This window comes from Aristolochia californica, unplaced genomic scaffold (genome assembly GCF_029961685.1).
Source record: "Aristolochia californica isolate CCGP_79_NKW_82.1479 unplaced genomic scaffold, dmAriCali1.0.hap1 SCAF_10, whole genome shotgun sequence".
Classification (NCBI taxonomy): domain Eukaryota; kingdom Viridiplantae; phylum Streptophyta; class Magnoliopsida; order Piperales; family Aristolochiaceae; genus Aristolochia; species Aristolochia californica.
In genome coordinates this window covers 35,184,340-35,200,447 of record NW_027181771.1, presented here as the reverse complement: position 1 = coordinate 35,200,447, position 16,108 = coordinate 35,184,340, and the positions used below count along the sequence as shown (strand labels likewise).

Genomic DNA, 16,108 nt, shown 5'->3' with positions numbered 1-16,108 from the left:
AGAGCTTGCTCGGGTCGGAAGTGCGGTTTGTAAAACCAGGGAAGATGGAGAAAAACAATGTTCAGCACCCAGACATCAGCCTGCGGTTTCGAACGTGAGCAGACCCGTCACCCCTGGTATTCCAAAATACCGAGTGCGACTGTGGCTGTTTTTTTATTTTATTTTTTAATTAGGACCGCAAGTGGCTTGCACTGTCTTCGAGCTTCGAAATACAAAAAAGACTTCAAATCTTACTTAATTTTGAACTCGCTCTTCGCTAACTGGTTAGTTATTTTGGCCAAGGTGAGGGGTAAATCCTGCCTACAGAAGACAGCAAAAGAGCCGCGGGTTTATTGGAAAAGGAAAAGCGGTTTTTTGAATCCAGTAGCTTGGACTGCAAACAGCTTCTGCTTCTTGGTCTTCTGTACATAACTGCAAACAGCTTCCCCATTTTTGAGTATTAGAAACATCTTGAAAAACGAGAGAGAAGATGAGTTCGACTAGTAGAGCTTGGGTTGTCGCTACCAGCATTGGAGCTGTGGAGGCCTTGAAAGATCAAGGGTTCGCAAGATGGAATTACGCGCTGAGATCCTTCCATCTGCATGCTACGAAGAACATAAGATCGTATGCACAAGCCAGGAGGTTATGTCCTTCTATAGTGAAGAAAATTGTAGTTCAGAAGCAGCAAGCGGAGGATTCATTGAGGAAAGTTATGTACTTGAGCTGTTGGGTTCCGAATTGAAACCGCCATTTGATTTTGAAGAAGTAGAGGAAAGCAATAGGGATCGAACTTCCCTTTGTAATTTGTACAGATGATTTCTGGTCTTATAAATGAATGTTGCTCACCACATATCTCCGCCTTCTTTTATTTCTTGCCCAATTCGTTCACGATTAGGTAGCAGAGGAATTAACCCAGAATTAGCCACGATTTAAGTTCGGAGAATCGGAATCTGTCTTACCTGGAGTTTAAAAGTTTGATAGGAGGAGGAAAAGAGCCAGCTTCAACGGAAACAAAACCAGGGACTTCCAACGATAAATTCAATGAGAACGCAACAACATTATCCAAATGACTAGAAATATAAGAAATCCGAAGGAACCCTGAAATCCATTCCGGCTTTTAGCTTCTCTCAATTCTTCAATCACCCCAAGAAATTCAGTAAAAAAAACATTGTTAGGTTCGCCAATCAAGGAAACAAAGATAAGATTTTGCGTTGCTAATTAAACGGAGTCGGCTCCTCCTGAAAATAAATTTCCAGAAATTCGGAAGCTCTAATTGGGTGAATGGGTTTTGGCCTTAGGCAATCCAAAACCGAATTAAGCTTGGGTGACGGGCTTTTCAACTCAGAGAAATGTGAACTTGAACTTGATGCCATCTTGCGATATACTAAAATTTTTTATTGAAATAAAAGAAATTATAATAAAATATACATTTCTCGTCAATTGGGGATGTAGCTCAAATGGTAGAGCGCTCGCTTTGCATGCGAGAGGCACAGGGTTCGATCCCCTGCATCTCCAGGAACTCCATTTCTTTTTCATCACAGGAGAAAATCTGAAGTTGCCTGTTTAACAGAATCTGAAGCCTTTCCCTGTTGATTCCGAAGAATTTTCGATTCACGAGAGAAAATTTAGGCTTCCTGTTTAACAGATCTGAATTGAACGTAATTACCATTTTCTGCTAATTAAACGGAATCAAACGAATTCGCATTCACTTCTCTGTAATGTGGTTGGGAAATCAATTATGTTCTACTTCATCCTTGACTTTTCTTGGAGAAAATTTTCCCTGCATCTCAACTTCCCTTAATATTCTTCTTCACTACCTCTTCTCCCATCTCATAACAAGTTCCACGCCGAATCTCGGCGATTTCCGCCCCTCTACTTTCTCTTCTTTTCTTCTCTCCCTTCAAATTTTACCGTTGTCGTCGGAGGATTTCCGAATGTGTTTTTGTATTGCCTGGACATCGACAACTAAATCTAGGCGAGAGGAGGCTGGACATCCCTCCCTCTTCCTTCATATATCCTTCATGTTCCTCGTTCTTCCGAAAGGGAGAAGAGAGAGGGAGAAGCCGAGAGAGAGAAGAGAGCGGGAGAAAAAAAAAAATCGGGAGTAAGAGACGCGTCCCGACGGCTTCTAAGGGGATGACTCAGAAAATACTGCGGATTCTGATTCCACCGCTTAAACCTTGGAAGATGGAAGCTCGTTTCGACTTTGCAGAACACATAGAGGATGAATCAGATTATCTTGAACGGAAAAACGCACTTGCGCTTGTATTTTGTTTTGTTTCATCGAAATTACATCCAAAAATATACAGCTCAAAAATAAGAGAGAAGGATTCTTCTTCATCCTAGTCCCTGGAACAAATTTTCCGGGTGGAGAAAACCCAGGAACCAAGGCTGCTCAATTGGGTCCCCAACAACTCAAATACATGACTGTCCTCAACGATTTCTCCGATTCCTTCAAATTAGCTTCTCCATTTGTTCTCTCCGCACTAGAAGAGGACTCAACCGAAGAGAGTCTCCTGGCTAGAGTGTACGACGCCCCGAGATTCTTCTTGGCGTGTTGATGCAAAGACCTGAATGCATAATTCCATCTTGCTAACCCCTGATCCTTCAGGGCCTCGACAGCTCCGATGCTCGCCGCGGCGATCCAAGCTCTGTTGGTTGAACTCATTGTTGCCGCAGAAGATCGAGATGTGGTATCGGGATTTTCAGAAGAAACTGTTTTTACTGCTGCTTGCGTCTGTTGGGAGAGTGATCGAAGTATGAGTCGTATATATACAATCCTCGGAAAAGGAAACAGAGGGCTCGTGGGATGTTGAAAACCATTGGCAGTTCCGAGATGACAGGTGGTATGCTTTCGAAGGGCCTCTGGTTTTTCCACTCAAAACCAGTGGCCAACTAGTCGTAGATTAAGATTTAAAGATTTGGGCATTGTCGTCTTATGCTGTCCCTTAAGAAATACTACATACAGCTGATCAGGAAGAAGCCATCAACCTTAAAGCCTTTATTGATGGAGAGACTGAAAGACTAGTACGGTGAGAAGAAACCGTGTGCCAAGAACCTGAGAGCACTCGGGAGAAGTAGAACCTTGGAAGTTGGAATTCAGCTTCCGTGAACCCAGCCATCATCTCCAATTTACATTCTTCTGGTTCAAGCTTGGATTGTGGACAACCCAAAGTATTTATAATTCAGGTCAAATAATTGGTTTAGATTTGAGTTGAATAAAAATTGTCACACTCCTTCATTGTCTCCTGTCTCGAGGAAGAATCTTGGGAAGATGAAAGTTACTTCGCTTGGCTGAAGAGCCCCACAATATCTTTCTCAAGTGGTGTCACAAAGACGGGGAAGATGACGTTCATCTTTTGAACCCTTGATCCTTCAAGGCCTCAACAGTTGCGACGCTCGCTGCCACAAGCCAAACTCTGCTCGTGAAACGCATCTCTGTGGATAAAAATCCGCCCTTGTTTGATTTTTTTTTTTCGTAGGAATGAGGGAAATCGATTGTGTGAGAACCTTATCTTCTGCAAAACCAGATGCGGATTTAAAAGCGCAAGGGAAATGGGTTTGGGCAGAATACCGGATTGCTTGACAGAGAAAGACGAGTGTCTCTGAATTGGAACGATTCCAACTCCCGAACAAAGACGATTACGTTGCTGATAAATGGGTTCTGGCGGTTTTTGGGCGTTTCTGATCCTCACATCGAGGAAGTATAGAAACATAAAAAAGAAACGAGAGAAAGGCAGTACATCTCTTGTTTCTTGCTCGTGGTTTTCCCATGAGCCAACAGCGAATGTTAGCAGATTGTGTGAGAAACAGCAAGAAAAATTACGAAAGCGCCATTTAGTACCAAAAAGGTCTAAAAAAACCTCTACTCAACTGGAGATGCGGGGTATCGATCCCCGTACCTCTCGCATGCTAAGCGAGCGCTCTACCATCTGAGCTACATCCCCAATTACTTTTGGGTAGTTAAACTATATAAATAATATCTAAACAACATTCAAAAAGTTAATCCGCCAAATCTGAATGAAAATTGAAAGTGAAAGTATGAATTACGAAACGAACGTTTCCCGTTCCCGGGCTTTTTGTCATTCCCACCAGATGTTTGAAATCCTTTCCTCCGTATATTTAACCCTTTGGCATTCGAATGCAAATTTCAGCACCCTCCTGAATTTCCCAGCGTCTTCTCTGTTCTCCCACCCGGATCACAGCTTCTGAAAATGGAGAACGGCTTCCGCGGCTTGCCTCCGCTGAAAAGATTCAAGCTTCTGCAGCAAAGCCCGCCAAGAGACACACACCCTCCATCTCAATCTTGCCTTCCTGCTAAGAAGCGTGTCGAATCTCGTCATGAGTCCTTTACTATCACCTGCTGCCTCCCAGCGAAGAAGCGCGTCTGGGCGCCGGACCCTGCTCTCTTTCCCTTCGAATTCGCGGGAGAGGATCAGAAATCGCCGGTGAAGCAGAAAGTGTCGGAGATTCCTGATCTTAATGAACCCACGCAGCAAAGCCCGGTGAAAGCTGTGGATCAGGAAGATTGTACCATCGCAGAGGACGAGGAAGAAGACGGAATCATTTGTAGCGTTTGTAACAGTACTGATGGAGATCCATCAGATCCGATCGTATTCTGCGACGGGTGTGATCTCACAGTCCACGCTTCTTGTTACGGCAATCCACTCATTCAGGCCGTACCCGAAGGCGATTGGTTTTGCGCCAGATGCAAATTAGCTGAGGAAGACAAACACATCGATACAAACTGTTGTCTCTGCCCAGTCAGCGGCGGATCCACGAAGCCAACCGTCGACGGCCGTTGGGCTCATATCATATGCTCGCTTCTTGTGCCGGAGGTCTTCTTCCGGGATCCTACAGGGCGAGAGAGGATCGATTGTTCGCGTGTGCCGACCAAAAGATGGGCAGCCGTTTGTTATTTATGTGGTTCTGCAAATGGATGCGGGATCGAATGCTCGCAGCCCAAGTGTTGTCTGGCCTTCCATGTATCTTGTGGGATGAAAGAAGAGTTGAGTATCGAATATAGAGAAGGCAAACGAGGAGCTGTAGTTGCAGGTTTCTGCAAGAGTCACACCCAGCTGTGGGTGAAGGTGGGCTTCATTCATATATTGCTTTTACTTTTTATTCTAATTAAAAGCTTTATACCCACTTTTGAATCTTTCCTTTTTGCAGCAACAACAATCTGGTAAATTCAAGATAGTACCCAGGGAGTATAAACAGGATGGCAAGAAGAAGACGCAGTTGCATCATGTAGGATTTTCAAAGCCGCTTCGGAAATGAGAACTGTGGAACCGGAAGTCTGGAACTAATTTGTATTCCTTTTACATTGTTTAATCAGGTTTTAATCCTCCTATTGTAACCCGTTGATAAATTTCAACAAAGTTAGAATTATTTTCATTGACAAATGCAATTGATAACTGCTCCGTTTCCATTTTCACATTTTCAAGGTGCTATCAGGTTTTTCGCTCCGTCCAATCAGACCCAATGAGAATTTTACTCAGTCACGAAGTGCATAGCTATCAATCCTCGGTCCATGAAAGTTTCTATTACGATGGCTCTAACGGAAGAGCTATTGTTTCCAATAAGCCTTGTCTTGTCGTTTGCCTATTCTGTATGTTCTACGTGATTTCAACAGCAAGAGCAGAAATCAGAAATTTGGGCGTAGTCAGAACAGAATGTCGATTCAAATTGTAGTTGTAAACTCGACCATAATTTTCGAATCTAGAAAATGAAACAAATGCACAAAAGCTGTCATTTGTGCCAATGGTTAGATCTTTGCGTGACGATGGAGCGAGATTAAGAGGGAAATTTTTCTTCACAAACAGCACTATTCTTACTTCAGGTCGGCTCTCAACTTAATTAAGGATGTGGCTTGTGGGAGGTCTAGAGCTCCATTGAAATATGCTAAAACTGTTTCTAATTCCAGTGATCGGTAGAATGGAAGAACGATGGTATTTCTGCACAAAAATTGGCCTTTATAGAGAAGAATTTGGGAAGAATTTACAAGCACACAACAAAAAGAAAAAGCTTTTTGCAGGGCAATTTTCTTGACTCAATCCTGATTTTGTTTTTCCTTTTCGAGTGCATCGGCCGGTTTCAATTGGGTCCCCAGCAGCTCAAATACATGACTTTCCTCAACGACTCTTCCGATACCTTCGACTTCTCATCTCCCTCCAATCTCTTCGCCGTCGAATGCGCTAGTCTCTTACCCTGACCGTAAGAGCTGAAATTCCTCTTCCCTTGCTGCTCCAAACATCTCAAGGCGTGATTCCATCTGGCGAAACCTTGATCTTTCAACGCCTCGACAGAACCAACGGTTGCAGCTGCAACCCAAGCTCTGGTTGTCGAACTCATCTTCTTCTTGTACGCCGCTTTTGTCTGAACCGAGTACGAAACTTCAAGAAACAAGAACGGAATCTTCTCTCAAAAGAACTCTTTACGTTCCTGAATGAAACTGGAGGAGTGGGAGCAGGAAGAGAAATTTATAGACGACGCAGTCTTAAGAAACCGGAGGCGGTTTGCAGAAGCCAGTGGATTTAGCTCAAAGGAAGCACTACGTTCTACGTCCTACGTCCTGTCCTTTGCAGTCGCGGGTTTCCATGTCTCTTTCTAGATTTGTTGTCTTCTCCTCTGTGCGGAAACAATGGGTCACTACAACCCACTTCCCAGTTCCAATGTCACCCAGAAGCCTTTACAGATCAATAGTTTTGATGTTTATCCTCTACATTTAATCACTTTTTGCCATGAAACTCTTTTGGTAACATGAAGAACAGATCATATCAGATTTGGGGTGCTTCAGACATATTGATCAAGAATCACGGTGGCTTGTCTACAAGGCTGGGCAGTTGAGGTGAAACCGCTCCTGCAATTATGGGGGACCAATGTTATTTTATTGGATTCCGAATCCGTCTCCTTTAGTATGGAACGAGTTTGTCCGTTGAGGCTCGGTGCAATGCACTGGAGGTGGGGATGGCCTAGGGATGGCCAATGAATGGGAACAGAGTGGTTGTCAAAGGACTGAAAACGCCAATAGAAAGATGATGAAGGAGATCAAATAACGGATTGGAGGGGAGGGTCCCGCCATCACCGCCGTCATTCGGAGCTTAAAGAACTCCTGAGTTTTTGAGTCTCCAATAGGCGTGTCCTGTGGGACATGTACATGTCTCTCGGCCCGTGGAGAGGTCAGGTTGCGGAATAAGGACTATGAGCAGGTTACGATAGGATCGGGTTGGGTTAGAGGGAGAATCAAAAACTTCATATTTTTCATGAAAATCTATTAAGATAACTCAGTCGTCTAAAATATTTGGTATATGAGATCTAAAAATCTTAGATTTCCAATCACTAAGCAGCTATTATGAAGAGCTTGCGCCCACTCTGAAGAAAACTGAAGCATAACATTACCGAGAGCAATCTCTTTAACAATTCTCTCCTCATCTTTTAAAGAGGGTGCATCAAGAGTTTCAAGTTTCCAAACTCCCATGGAAGTATGAATTGAATTATTTGGTCCTTCCAACTGGCACTGATCAATGTTCTTAATTTAAAACGGTGTTGAAAGGTCTGAGAAAACAAGTTATCCACTCATACAAACTGCAAAAACATAACTAGTTCTTCATATTTCACTCAATTTGGAAGGATGAGTCCATTTTCTTTGGACGATTCATGATTTACTGGACTTTTGCTGGTTTGCTTGAGATTCTTCACTATTGCATTGTGAAAAACCCAGAAGTAGCTATCCCAGTTGGGTAAACATAAAAGTGCCAGATTTCTCTCTCAAACAAACTATAAGCAAATTATAAAATTGATATTTTACAGAGAGTTACAATTACAGTAGACAAGACTGAATAGCATAAATTTTAGCACACCAGAGTTATCAACAAAAGGATTGATGCTCCTGAGTTTGAAAATATTTCATGTGCAATTAATCTAATACAACATTACAGTAGACTTTCATACTGAATGACACCATGACATTAAGGTATGATAACACATACACAATAGGAATGAATCAAATTCAAAATAGGCTCAACTAATGTTGCTTGTAGTTGATGCCAAATGCAAGCTTCTGTCACTAGTTCCAACAGGAGTATAAACATGAGAGTTGCAGTAATATGAATGGAGACATGGAAGTATTCCAATAGTGGCTTGCCTTTTAAATGACACTTTGGAAGGGACAAACAGATAATGAAATCTTCAGTAATATCGTCGTTTTCACCAATGACACAGGATTGCTTCAAAATATAAACAAAAGAGTCTGATATGCGCTAAAGAAAATTTTTAAATGACTCGACCAATATCATATAGTAAGAAGCTTTATGCAAGACTCTTTATTCTGATATCCGTTTCAACGAAGCAAGAGATGTCAAGTACTCATCCAAAGATTCCAGATGTACTCTGGGTAGTAGAAAGGCTATAAAGATGCCATATATTAAGAAAATAAGATGTAAAATTTGTGCATCTAACATAAAAAAAGATTAAAGAGACAAGGAAAATTCATCGACTCAGACAAATATATAGACGCAGCACCAGAGATTTAACCCATTGTTTACACCAATACTTTTGGTTCGAAGTCTGGTAAATGGGGAGAATAGCATCAGATAAAGAGCCAACATGCCTCGGAATCTTGTCCTACTGTAACAAAATGGAAGACGATTTACAAAGTTTGAACCTAACCAGAGGCACATGATTTTTGAAGTATCATTCATGACTATCCCATTGCATCCAAAAAAATTTCCCTTTCGCTTTTTAACTTGGCCACCTCATCTTTCAGAGAAGTCACCTCCTCTTTAAGTGCATCAATATCTTTCATTTTATCCCAGAACCTCTTGAACCTAATTTTGAGTATGGCCAACTCCATTGAATTATTTCTAGCCAATTCTTCAAGGCGAACGAGACGTTGCACATGATCACAGAGCATGTGCCCCTAATACTAAACAAATCAGCAGAGACATTTATAATGTCAAATGAACAAATACACAATACATTATAAACAACTCATTACCTCAGGGGGTTGGTTATCCTCCCCCACACATCTTCTTCTTCGAGCATCTGCAATCTTTACAGTAGATTTAGGTCGCGGCCGTCGCATCTCCTACTGGATAAAAATATGTGTATGCAAACTATTACCCAAATATTTATAATTAGTTGCAAAACGCCTCTAAATTTCATATTTTGTCATTGAAATAATCACTGTAATCACTTAGATGGATTTGGAAAATGAACTCATGAATAGAAACTAAACTGAAGTAAAACAAGGAAAAACGGGGTTTCGTTTTCTCACATGAAGTTAAATGGCAGAAGGTGGAATGACCTCTTACAAATTTTAAAGAGAAGTGCGATCCCCATAGATAAAATCTTTAAACAAAGAAACTGACATGTATCAACTCCATTAGGTCCAAAATATTCATTTCCAAAGGATTTTGATCAGGATCTTTCAGAGGAAAACAACAACTAAATTATAATGGCTATTCATAACAGACTAATAATCCACGGAGTGGTTAGTAGCTCAAAGGAGGTCGGCTATCTGAGTCCCCCCATATTTAGTTTTTAGGGCTAAAGGGACCCCTCTTGCTTCCTCCTCTCTCTAGACACGCGAAGAGCAAACATAAACCAAGAAAAGAGAGAGAGAACTTCGGAGGAGAGAAAACCTGCCGGAGGGTAAAGACAGATCAGCAAGGGAAGTTCTGGTGCGGAAAAAGGCAGGATCCCGGGAGGGTCGTCGGCAGCCGTAGAAAGCGGGGCCTACCGTCGATCTCACTGTGAAGGTATGATTCCGGAAGAGTATCGTTTCGTTTGAGATGGAAGTGAGATGGAAGGCGTTTGAAAAATCGCGACACGATTCCGGGTGAGCTGGCGATGAAGATAACTCAAATGGGGGTGAAGGAACAGCAATTACGGTTTCTGTCTACCTCGTGAGTCGCATCATGCTTGTCAGAAATTTCATGCAACGTGGCGGTTTTCTATAGGAGAGTCATATTTATGGAACAGAGGAGTCGTCATTAGGTAATTACTCGAGCTCAGAACTCTGCTTTCCGCTTCCCAATTGTTTTTTATTTGATTGAACTTGGTTGCAGTCTCACTCTCGTCACTTCGAAATTTGAAGCTGATCTGGGTGAAGATTTTGAGGTGAAGAACCAATTGTTTTTTATTTGATTGAACTTGGTTGCAGTCTCTCTCGTCACTTCGAAATTTGAAGCTGATCTGGGTGAAGATTTTGAGGTGAAGAAATCATAATGGCAAAAGCAAGAAGAACGAGAGGATTCAATGAGATAGATCGAGTTTCGGAGAGAAGGAATTTCAGATATGTCTTCTGTAAACGCCAGGTGAAGACCATATCTCGAACAACCCATGACTGTAATTGTAAGAAATTCGTCCAGCACACATGCAAGTAGAGCAGAGAACATGTAGAATGTAAAATTCTCTCATAACATCGAATGCAGTGTATGAAGTTCTTCTGTGTGATTGTGTTTTACTGTGGTTCATGAAGCTGTTTTCTGATCGATGAACGAAAACGATGACATATATAGTAAAACGTCAAGAAATGTATAATATGAGAAATCGTTTCGGAAACTGAGTTTAAATTATTTGATTCCCCATTAAACCGAGCTTGGTATTGTCGAATATGTATGAAAATATTTCTGTAAAGATTTCTCTTGAATACACCTTTATTGATCACATATATACATTCGATTGACTCGACTGTGCATACACAAATATCTGTACACATCATACGTAGCTAGAATTTAGAAAGGGAGATTTGATCAGCTTCAGGCTTTCAGGGATCAGACCCAAATCCATTTTCAGCTCAGTTCGGTCCCCAGCAGCTCAAGTACATAACCGTTCGAAGCGATTCCTCCGACCTCTTGATCTCCTCTTCCGAACCTTTTTGCTTCAGAGACGACCTAGGATCGAAACTGCTGGATAACTTCCTAACCTGCTTAGAAGAAGCTGCCGTATCCTTGAGAGATTTGATGGCTGAAGCTTGGTCCTTGATCCCCTGCGCCGCTCTCATGCTCACCTGGTAAACGATCCTGCTCGCGTACCTCAAGCTCATACCAAGACCGCTATATGATCGATTCAGAGAAAAAGATTGTGGAGATATGAAATCAAAAGATGAAATACGAAAGAAAGAGTGAGATTGCCAATTTGATGGGTTATCTGAGGTTTATATAGAGGAAGAAAGATGACGAGGAAGGCGACACCGCGCCCGCCGTTTCATTTGTCCAGGTTTGGGAAGAAATAAACCACCGGATTACCGGGTCATGGCAGCGGATTTGTGCTTAATCTGGACTCTGGAGGCGGGGGAAAGTCGCAAAACGTTTGGAAGGGGATTGTTTACCGGCTCGCGTCGGTCACTAATTCGGAAAGATCTGGATACGAGGGTGAGAACTAAAAATATCTTTGCCAGTTTGCTGTGACTTGCGAGAGGTGTGTTCTGCAAGAAATAGAAAAGACGAACGGACGATCCGTGCGACGTGTATGGGTTGATATTATCCGTTATCCAGCGTCGGATGACGAGGCCTCTCTATCCGATCTGTAGCTGACGTGGAAGAAACGAGACCATCAATGGCTAGTTTTGACAATTATATTATTTATAGTATATAGTTAATATTATACATTCAATATATATTCTATTTATCAAGTTAATTATTTATATTTAATTAATATTATACTCAGGTTATTTATTACAAACTACATTTATTGTTACTATGAATTGATGTTTTAAATCATTTATGCTAAAGTAATTTTTTTATTTTAAAACAAAATTTTAAAAAATTTTATAGGCGTCTAAAATACATGAATGAATTAAATTTTAGTAATTTTTTAAAACTTTAGTTTTTCCATATAAAACTGTAACCTATGATGGCCCGATACTGTTGAGACATAGCCATGTCGTCTAATAAGAGTAACGGATTTTTGACAATCTAATATTCTGAAACAACAAAAACAAGTAACCTGCTTTGAAACACAAAATTAGGGCATGTTTGTGCACTTTGAAAGTGAAAAGTGAAAATAATCCAAAATCTATTAATGTGCATGTAAGTGGTTAGTGAAAGTGAATTACCTATTTTTAAGAAAAATGAGTGGAAGTGAAATCACTCAATAAGGATAGTAAATTCATTTTTACTCGCGTGCTTATTCCCTATCTCTCTCTCTCACTCTTGCATTTGGATATTATAAAATTAAATATTTTTTTAAGTATTTTATTTTATATATTAAAATAAACAAGTTAAAAATTATCTTAGTTTATTAACAGAATAATTAACTAAAATTAAATATATCAAAGTAATTTTATATAATAAATTATCCTATTTATTTATATAAATTAATAATTTAATAATTATTTGATTTATAATTTAAGAGTGAGAATTTAAATAATAAAAAATTTAAAATTTTATTAAGTATTTGGATATTATAAAATTATGTTTTTAAATAATTTTTATAATTAATTCATTTATTAAAATTTATTTTTAAAAATATTTATTAATTTAAGCAAGTTGAATTTTATTTTAGTGTACTAAAAAATGTCTAAAATAAAATTTAAATCTATTAAATTAATTTTATATAATAAAAGACCATTTTTATTTATATAAATTATTTATTTTTAATAACTATTTTAAGAGTGAGAATTTAGATATTGTACAGTAATAATTTGATTAAAAATTGGATATTATAAAAGTAAGGAATTGTTTAATAATTTTTTTATATAATTGACTAATTAATTAATAAAAATATTTATTCATTTAAAACTAGTTAAAATATATTTTAGTTTAGTTAAATAAAACTATCCTATAATATTAAATCTATAAAAATATTTTTATAATTAAATACTTTCTTTTTTATTTACATAAATTTATATTTTTAATATTATATCAAATTAATATTTTAAGAGTGAGAATTTAAATATTAAAAAGTAACAATTTGATTAAGCATTTAGATATTAAAAAGTAATATTTGTTTAAGTATTGTTTATATTTTTTATTAAATAAGTAAATATATTTTTTATTATTTTATTAATTTGACAAGTTAAAATCTATCTTCACTTATTAATAAAAAATTTAAAATAAAAACTATCTTATAAAAGTTAAATCTATTATAATATTATATTAATAAAATTCTTATATACTTTTAGTATACTTTTCATTATAACTACATAATAATTACTTTCTACCCCGACGAGGAAATTTCTGTCGGACATTGCAGCGATGGGCAGTCGAATGGATCCGACACGTGTCCGCACCATAATGGTTAATTTTGTAAATTTCGCGAACCGGATAAGCCTTCGTCTCCTTACCTCTCCTCCCGCTTCTTCTCCCTGCCGTCTGTGAGACGAAGATTTCCGGACTCCCGTTCTCTCATCGATGATCAGAAACTAGTATAGAAAACTCTGTTAGGTATTTCTCGTTACTGACATCTCTTTCCGGTTCGAGGATATTAGGTCTCCCATGGCGGCCATTTCTTCTTCACCTTTCACGGCATTAGGGCAAGCTACCGATAGAAAAGCATCCGTTTTTGTGACACGTGCTTTTGTTTCGAATTACGATGGGATTAGATCTCGAACGAGTTTTTTAGCGTATCGTATCGGTGTCCGGAGTTCAAATTACAGCTCTCGCAAGGTGATTCAGTGTACCGCATTAGCAGGTATCTCTGTTTCTCTCAGCAATGTACTTCTCTAATTTGCTTCTCTTCTTGACTCTGATACTTCGAGGGAAAATTGAGTTCTGATTTTTCCTGAAGAATTGCGCTACTTTTTTTCTGAAATTGAATTGATGCCAGATCTGTTATCGCAACAAATGAGTGTTGATGAGCTGAAAACATGATGAATAAGATTGTAGAACATATGCTCTGTTTTTATGCGGACAAGTAGATGGACCTGTACTGTACAGTAAGACTGGGAGCCTTTTATCTTTCTGCTGAAATATTTTGTTGATAGTCCATAATCACCAGTTTTAGCACGAGAGGAAACTTATTTCAGGAGTGAAATGTGAGTTTCTACCGAGGCGAATCTTGAAATTTGCTGACCTGCTAAGCTTGTTTTTGAAACTAACACGCTGACTGTAACTCCTAAGATTATATGCATCCTTTTCTGATAAAATATCTACATTGTTGATTTATTGAACTTTTTGAGCGTTACCGAAGAATGAAGTTTTTTTTTTTTTCAATATTTTGTGCGTTACTGAAGAATCAAGTATATTTGGAACCATTTCAGATGTTCCCACTGTATCGGAAACGAAAATGAACTTTCTGAGGACCTACAAGCGGCCAATTCCCAGCATATACAATACCGTATTGCAAGAGTTAATTGTTCAACAACATCTGATGAGGTACAAAAGCACATATCAGTATGATCCAATTTTTGCTCTTGGTTTTGTCACTGTCTATGATCAACTCATGGAGGGATATCAGAGCAATGAGGACCGTGATGAAATTTTCAAGGCTTACATCCAGGCACTAAAGGAGGATCCCGAACAATACAGGTTTTAATTCGATCATAAACTCATCTTTGCAAGTATGAAATTTGATTTTGGTTGCTGTGTGTACACTACAGAACAAATCAATATCAGAAAATTCATGAAACATTTTCTGCACCAGATCATGTTGTTCATCATGCATTCATTTCCTGTCTTGATGATTCTAGATCTGAATCCGGTGGCATACATTGTTTTAAAGCTCATTTTAATGATTATAATGGTTCCTGAATCTTCTTATTGCTATTTTGCCTTTATCTTTTACTGATTGTTTTTTGCTATAGAAAAGATGCGCAGAAGTTGGAAGAGTGGGCTCGTGCACAAAATGGGGAGTCTCTAATTGAGTTATCATCTAGAGAAGGAGAAGTTGAGGGGATTTTAAAAGACATCTCAGATCGTGCTGGGGGTCAGGGGAGTTTCAGCTACAGTCGTTTCTTTGCAATTGGGCTATTTCGACTCCTTGAGTTGGCAAATGCACCGGAGCCGACTATTCTGGAGAAGGTGAATTCTCTTGTCTCAGTTTGGACGACCCTTTTTTGGTTATGTTCATCATTTCTCTTTACTCCAGTTTGTCCACTTATTTCTTATCTTTCTGTACAACTACTACCGTGCCAGCTTATGAAGTCATTGAGATGGGAGTTAAAGCCAACTTTTGCTGGAAGTTTTCCAGTAGATAGACATTCACTAACTTCATTTTGTCTTGCAGCTGTGTGCGGCTTTAAATGTTAGTAAAAGAAGTGTGGACAGAGATCTTGATGTATACCGAAACCTTCTCTCAAAGTTGGTTCAAGCTAAGGAGCTTCTGAAGGAGTATGTTGCCAGGTACGAATTGCTTATGGCTATCTATCAGCCTCTTGCTCAAGTATTTCCTTTTCGAGTAAATCACAATCTGGTGCCCTTGAAAAATCCTTTGGGAACATGCACAAGATTAGTGGAGTGTTGCTTTGTGGACGTCTCTGGTGACAATTGGACTAACAGTTAAAGAAACAGATTTTCCAGTTTCTCCATTTATTTCATACTCCCAACTTTTTCATTACTACCATTAAAAACCAATTTGAATGTTCTGATAGGTGATAAAGGTGATAGTTTCAGATGTAACTCCCTGAGCTATTTTAACTTTCTTAATGTTTTGTTTTTGTCTACGGCAGAGAAAAGAAGAAAAGAGAAGAAAGGTCAGAATCTCAAAAGGCCAACGAGACCATTACAAAATGCGTTGGAGAATTTCAGTGTGCTGGCCTGCAAGTATGACAGGTTGGTAGCTCATTTCTCATTGCTTTATTGGATGAGGCTTTCACTAGATCCGGTGTTGTATACTTGAGGGGGGATCCCATGCATATTACTCATAATGATTTCTTTCTCTGCCCCTCCCTCAGTTTTTTCTTTCTCATGTTCCTTTTTTCCCCTGTAATTCTCTTATATGTGCCATTTGCGCCTTTTGACAAGCTATTGAGCATTCTCCACTAGAGGCCGAAGTTTTTGGATGATTCTTACTGTGTTGTTCTATTTTCTGCATTTTGCCACTTTGTAGTGTCTTAAGATATTCAAGATTGTGTTCGTGTTAGGGGCTTAAATGTCAGACCTGGTTTGAAAAGGCTCAAAGTGAAAGGTTGTAAATAAGTACGAGAAACAATAAGGATGGTAGAGGGATAATTAAAGTTATATTT

General features: G+C 39.1%; 4 protein-coding genes, 1 long non-coding RNA gene and 2 other non-coding genes across 7 annotated transcripts; 4 read left to right on the top strand and 3 right to left on the bottom strand.

Annotated features, from left to right (window-relative positions):
- The first annotated feature begins 452 nt into the window (after window positions 1-452).
- Window positions 453-815, top strand: LOC137942728 (uncharacterized). The gene has a single exon (XM_068788467.1). It carries the CDS (start codon window positions 470-472, stop codon window positions 719-721), a length of 252 nt encoding a protein of 83 aa, XP_068644568.1. The 5' UTR covers window positions 453-469; the 3' UTR covers window positions 722-815.
- Window positions 816-1,421: 606 nt separating this feature from the next.
- Window positions 1,422-1,494, top strand: TRNAA-UGC (transfer RNA alanine (anticodon UGC)). The gene has a single exon. It is a non-coding gene; the product is annotated as a tRNA-Ala (tRNA).
- A 772-nt stretch (window positions 1,495-2,266) lies between these two features.
- LOC137942727 (uncharacterized) lies at window positions 2,267-2,674 on the bottom strand. The gene has a single exon (XM_068788466.1). The coding sequence runs from the start codon at window positions 2,645-2,647 to the stop codon at window positions 2,375-2,377; it is 273 nt and encodes a 90-aa protein (XP_068644567.1). The 5' UTR covers window positions 2,648-2,674; the 3' UTR covers window positions 2,267-2,374.
- Window positions 2,675-3,853: 1,179 nt separating this feature from the next.
- On the bottom strand, window positions 3,854-3,926 carry TRNAA-AGC (transfer RNA alanine (anticodon AGC)). The gene has a single exon. It is a non-coding gene; the product is annotated as a tRNA-Ala (tRNA).
- Window positions 3,927-4,148: 222 nt separating this feature from the next.
- Window positions 4,149-5,377, top strand: LOC137942703 (uncharacterized). Its single transcript, XM_068788439.1, has 2 exons — window positions 4,149-5,069; window positions 5,152-5,377. The coding sequence occupies exons 1-2, from the start codon at window positions 4,194-4,196 to the stop codon at window positions 5,257-5,259; spliced, it is 984 nt and encodes a 327-aa protein (XP_068644540.1). The 5' UTR covers window positions 4,149-4,193; the 3' UTR covers window positions 5,260-5,377.
- Window positions 5,378-8,468: 3,091 nt separating this feature from the next.
- LOC137942620 (uncharacterized) lies at window positions 8,469-9,836 on the bottom strand. The gene is made up of 3 exons (XR_011110576.1): window positions 9,624-9,836; window positions 8,978-9,070; window positions 8,469-8,899 (listed from the first exon to the last, which is right to left on the bottom strand). It is a non-coding gene; the product is annotated as an uncharacterized lncRNA (long non-coding RNA).
- Window positions 9,837-13,290: 3,454 nt separating this feature from the next.
- Window positions 13,291-15,928, top strand: LOC137942619 (protein THYLAKOID FORMATION1, chloroplastic-like). Its single transcript, XM_068788337.1, has 5 exons — window positions 13,291-13,617; window positions 14,186-14,453; window positions 14,729-14,945; window positions 15,151-15,266; window positions 15,593-15,928. The coding sequence occupies exons 1-5, from the start codon at window positions 13,422-13,424 to the stop codon at window positions 15,690-15,692; spliced, it is 897 nt and encodes a 298-aa protein (XP_068644438.1). The 5' UTR covers window positions 13,291-13,421; the 3' UTR covers window positions 15,693-15,928.
- Window positions 15,929-16,108: the final 180 nt, after the last annotated feature.

Excerpts from the sequence above, each read along its gene's own strand:
- LOC137942728 (XM_068788467.1), top strand. The coding sequence starts at position 470 with ATGAGTTCGACTAGTAGAGCTTGGGTTGTCGCTACCAGCATTGGAGCT.
- LOC137942727 (XM_068788466.1), bottom strand. The coding sequence starts at position 2,647 with ATGAGTTCAACCAACAGAGCTTGGATCGCCGCGGCGAGCATCGGAGCT.
- LOC137942703 (XM_068788439.1), top strand. The coding sequence starts at position 4,194 with ATGGAGAACGGCTTCCGCGGCTTGCCTCCGCTGAAAAGATTCAAGCTT. Across the intron at positions 5,070-5,151 it reads ACACCCAGCTGTGGGTGAAG|CAACAACAATCTGGTAAATT; the intron begins GTGGGCTTCATT and ends TCCTTTTTGCAG.
- LOC137942619 (XM_068788337.1), top strand. The coding sequence starts at position 13,422 with ATGGCGGCCATTTCTTCTTCACCTTTCACGGCATTAGGGCAAGCTACC. Across the intron at positions 13,618-14,185 it reads TCAGTGTACCGCATTAGCAG|ATGTTCCCACTGTATCGGAA; the intron begins GTATCTCTGTTT and ends GAACCATTTCAG. Across the intron at positions 14,454-14,728 it reads GAGGATCCCGAACAATACAG|AAAAGATGCGCAGAAGTTGG; the intron begins GTTTTAATTCGA and ends TTTTTGCTATAG.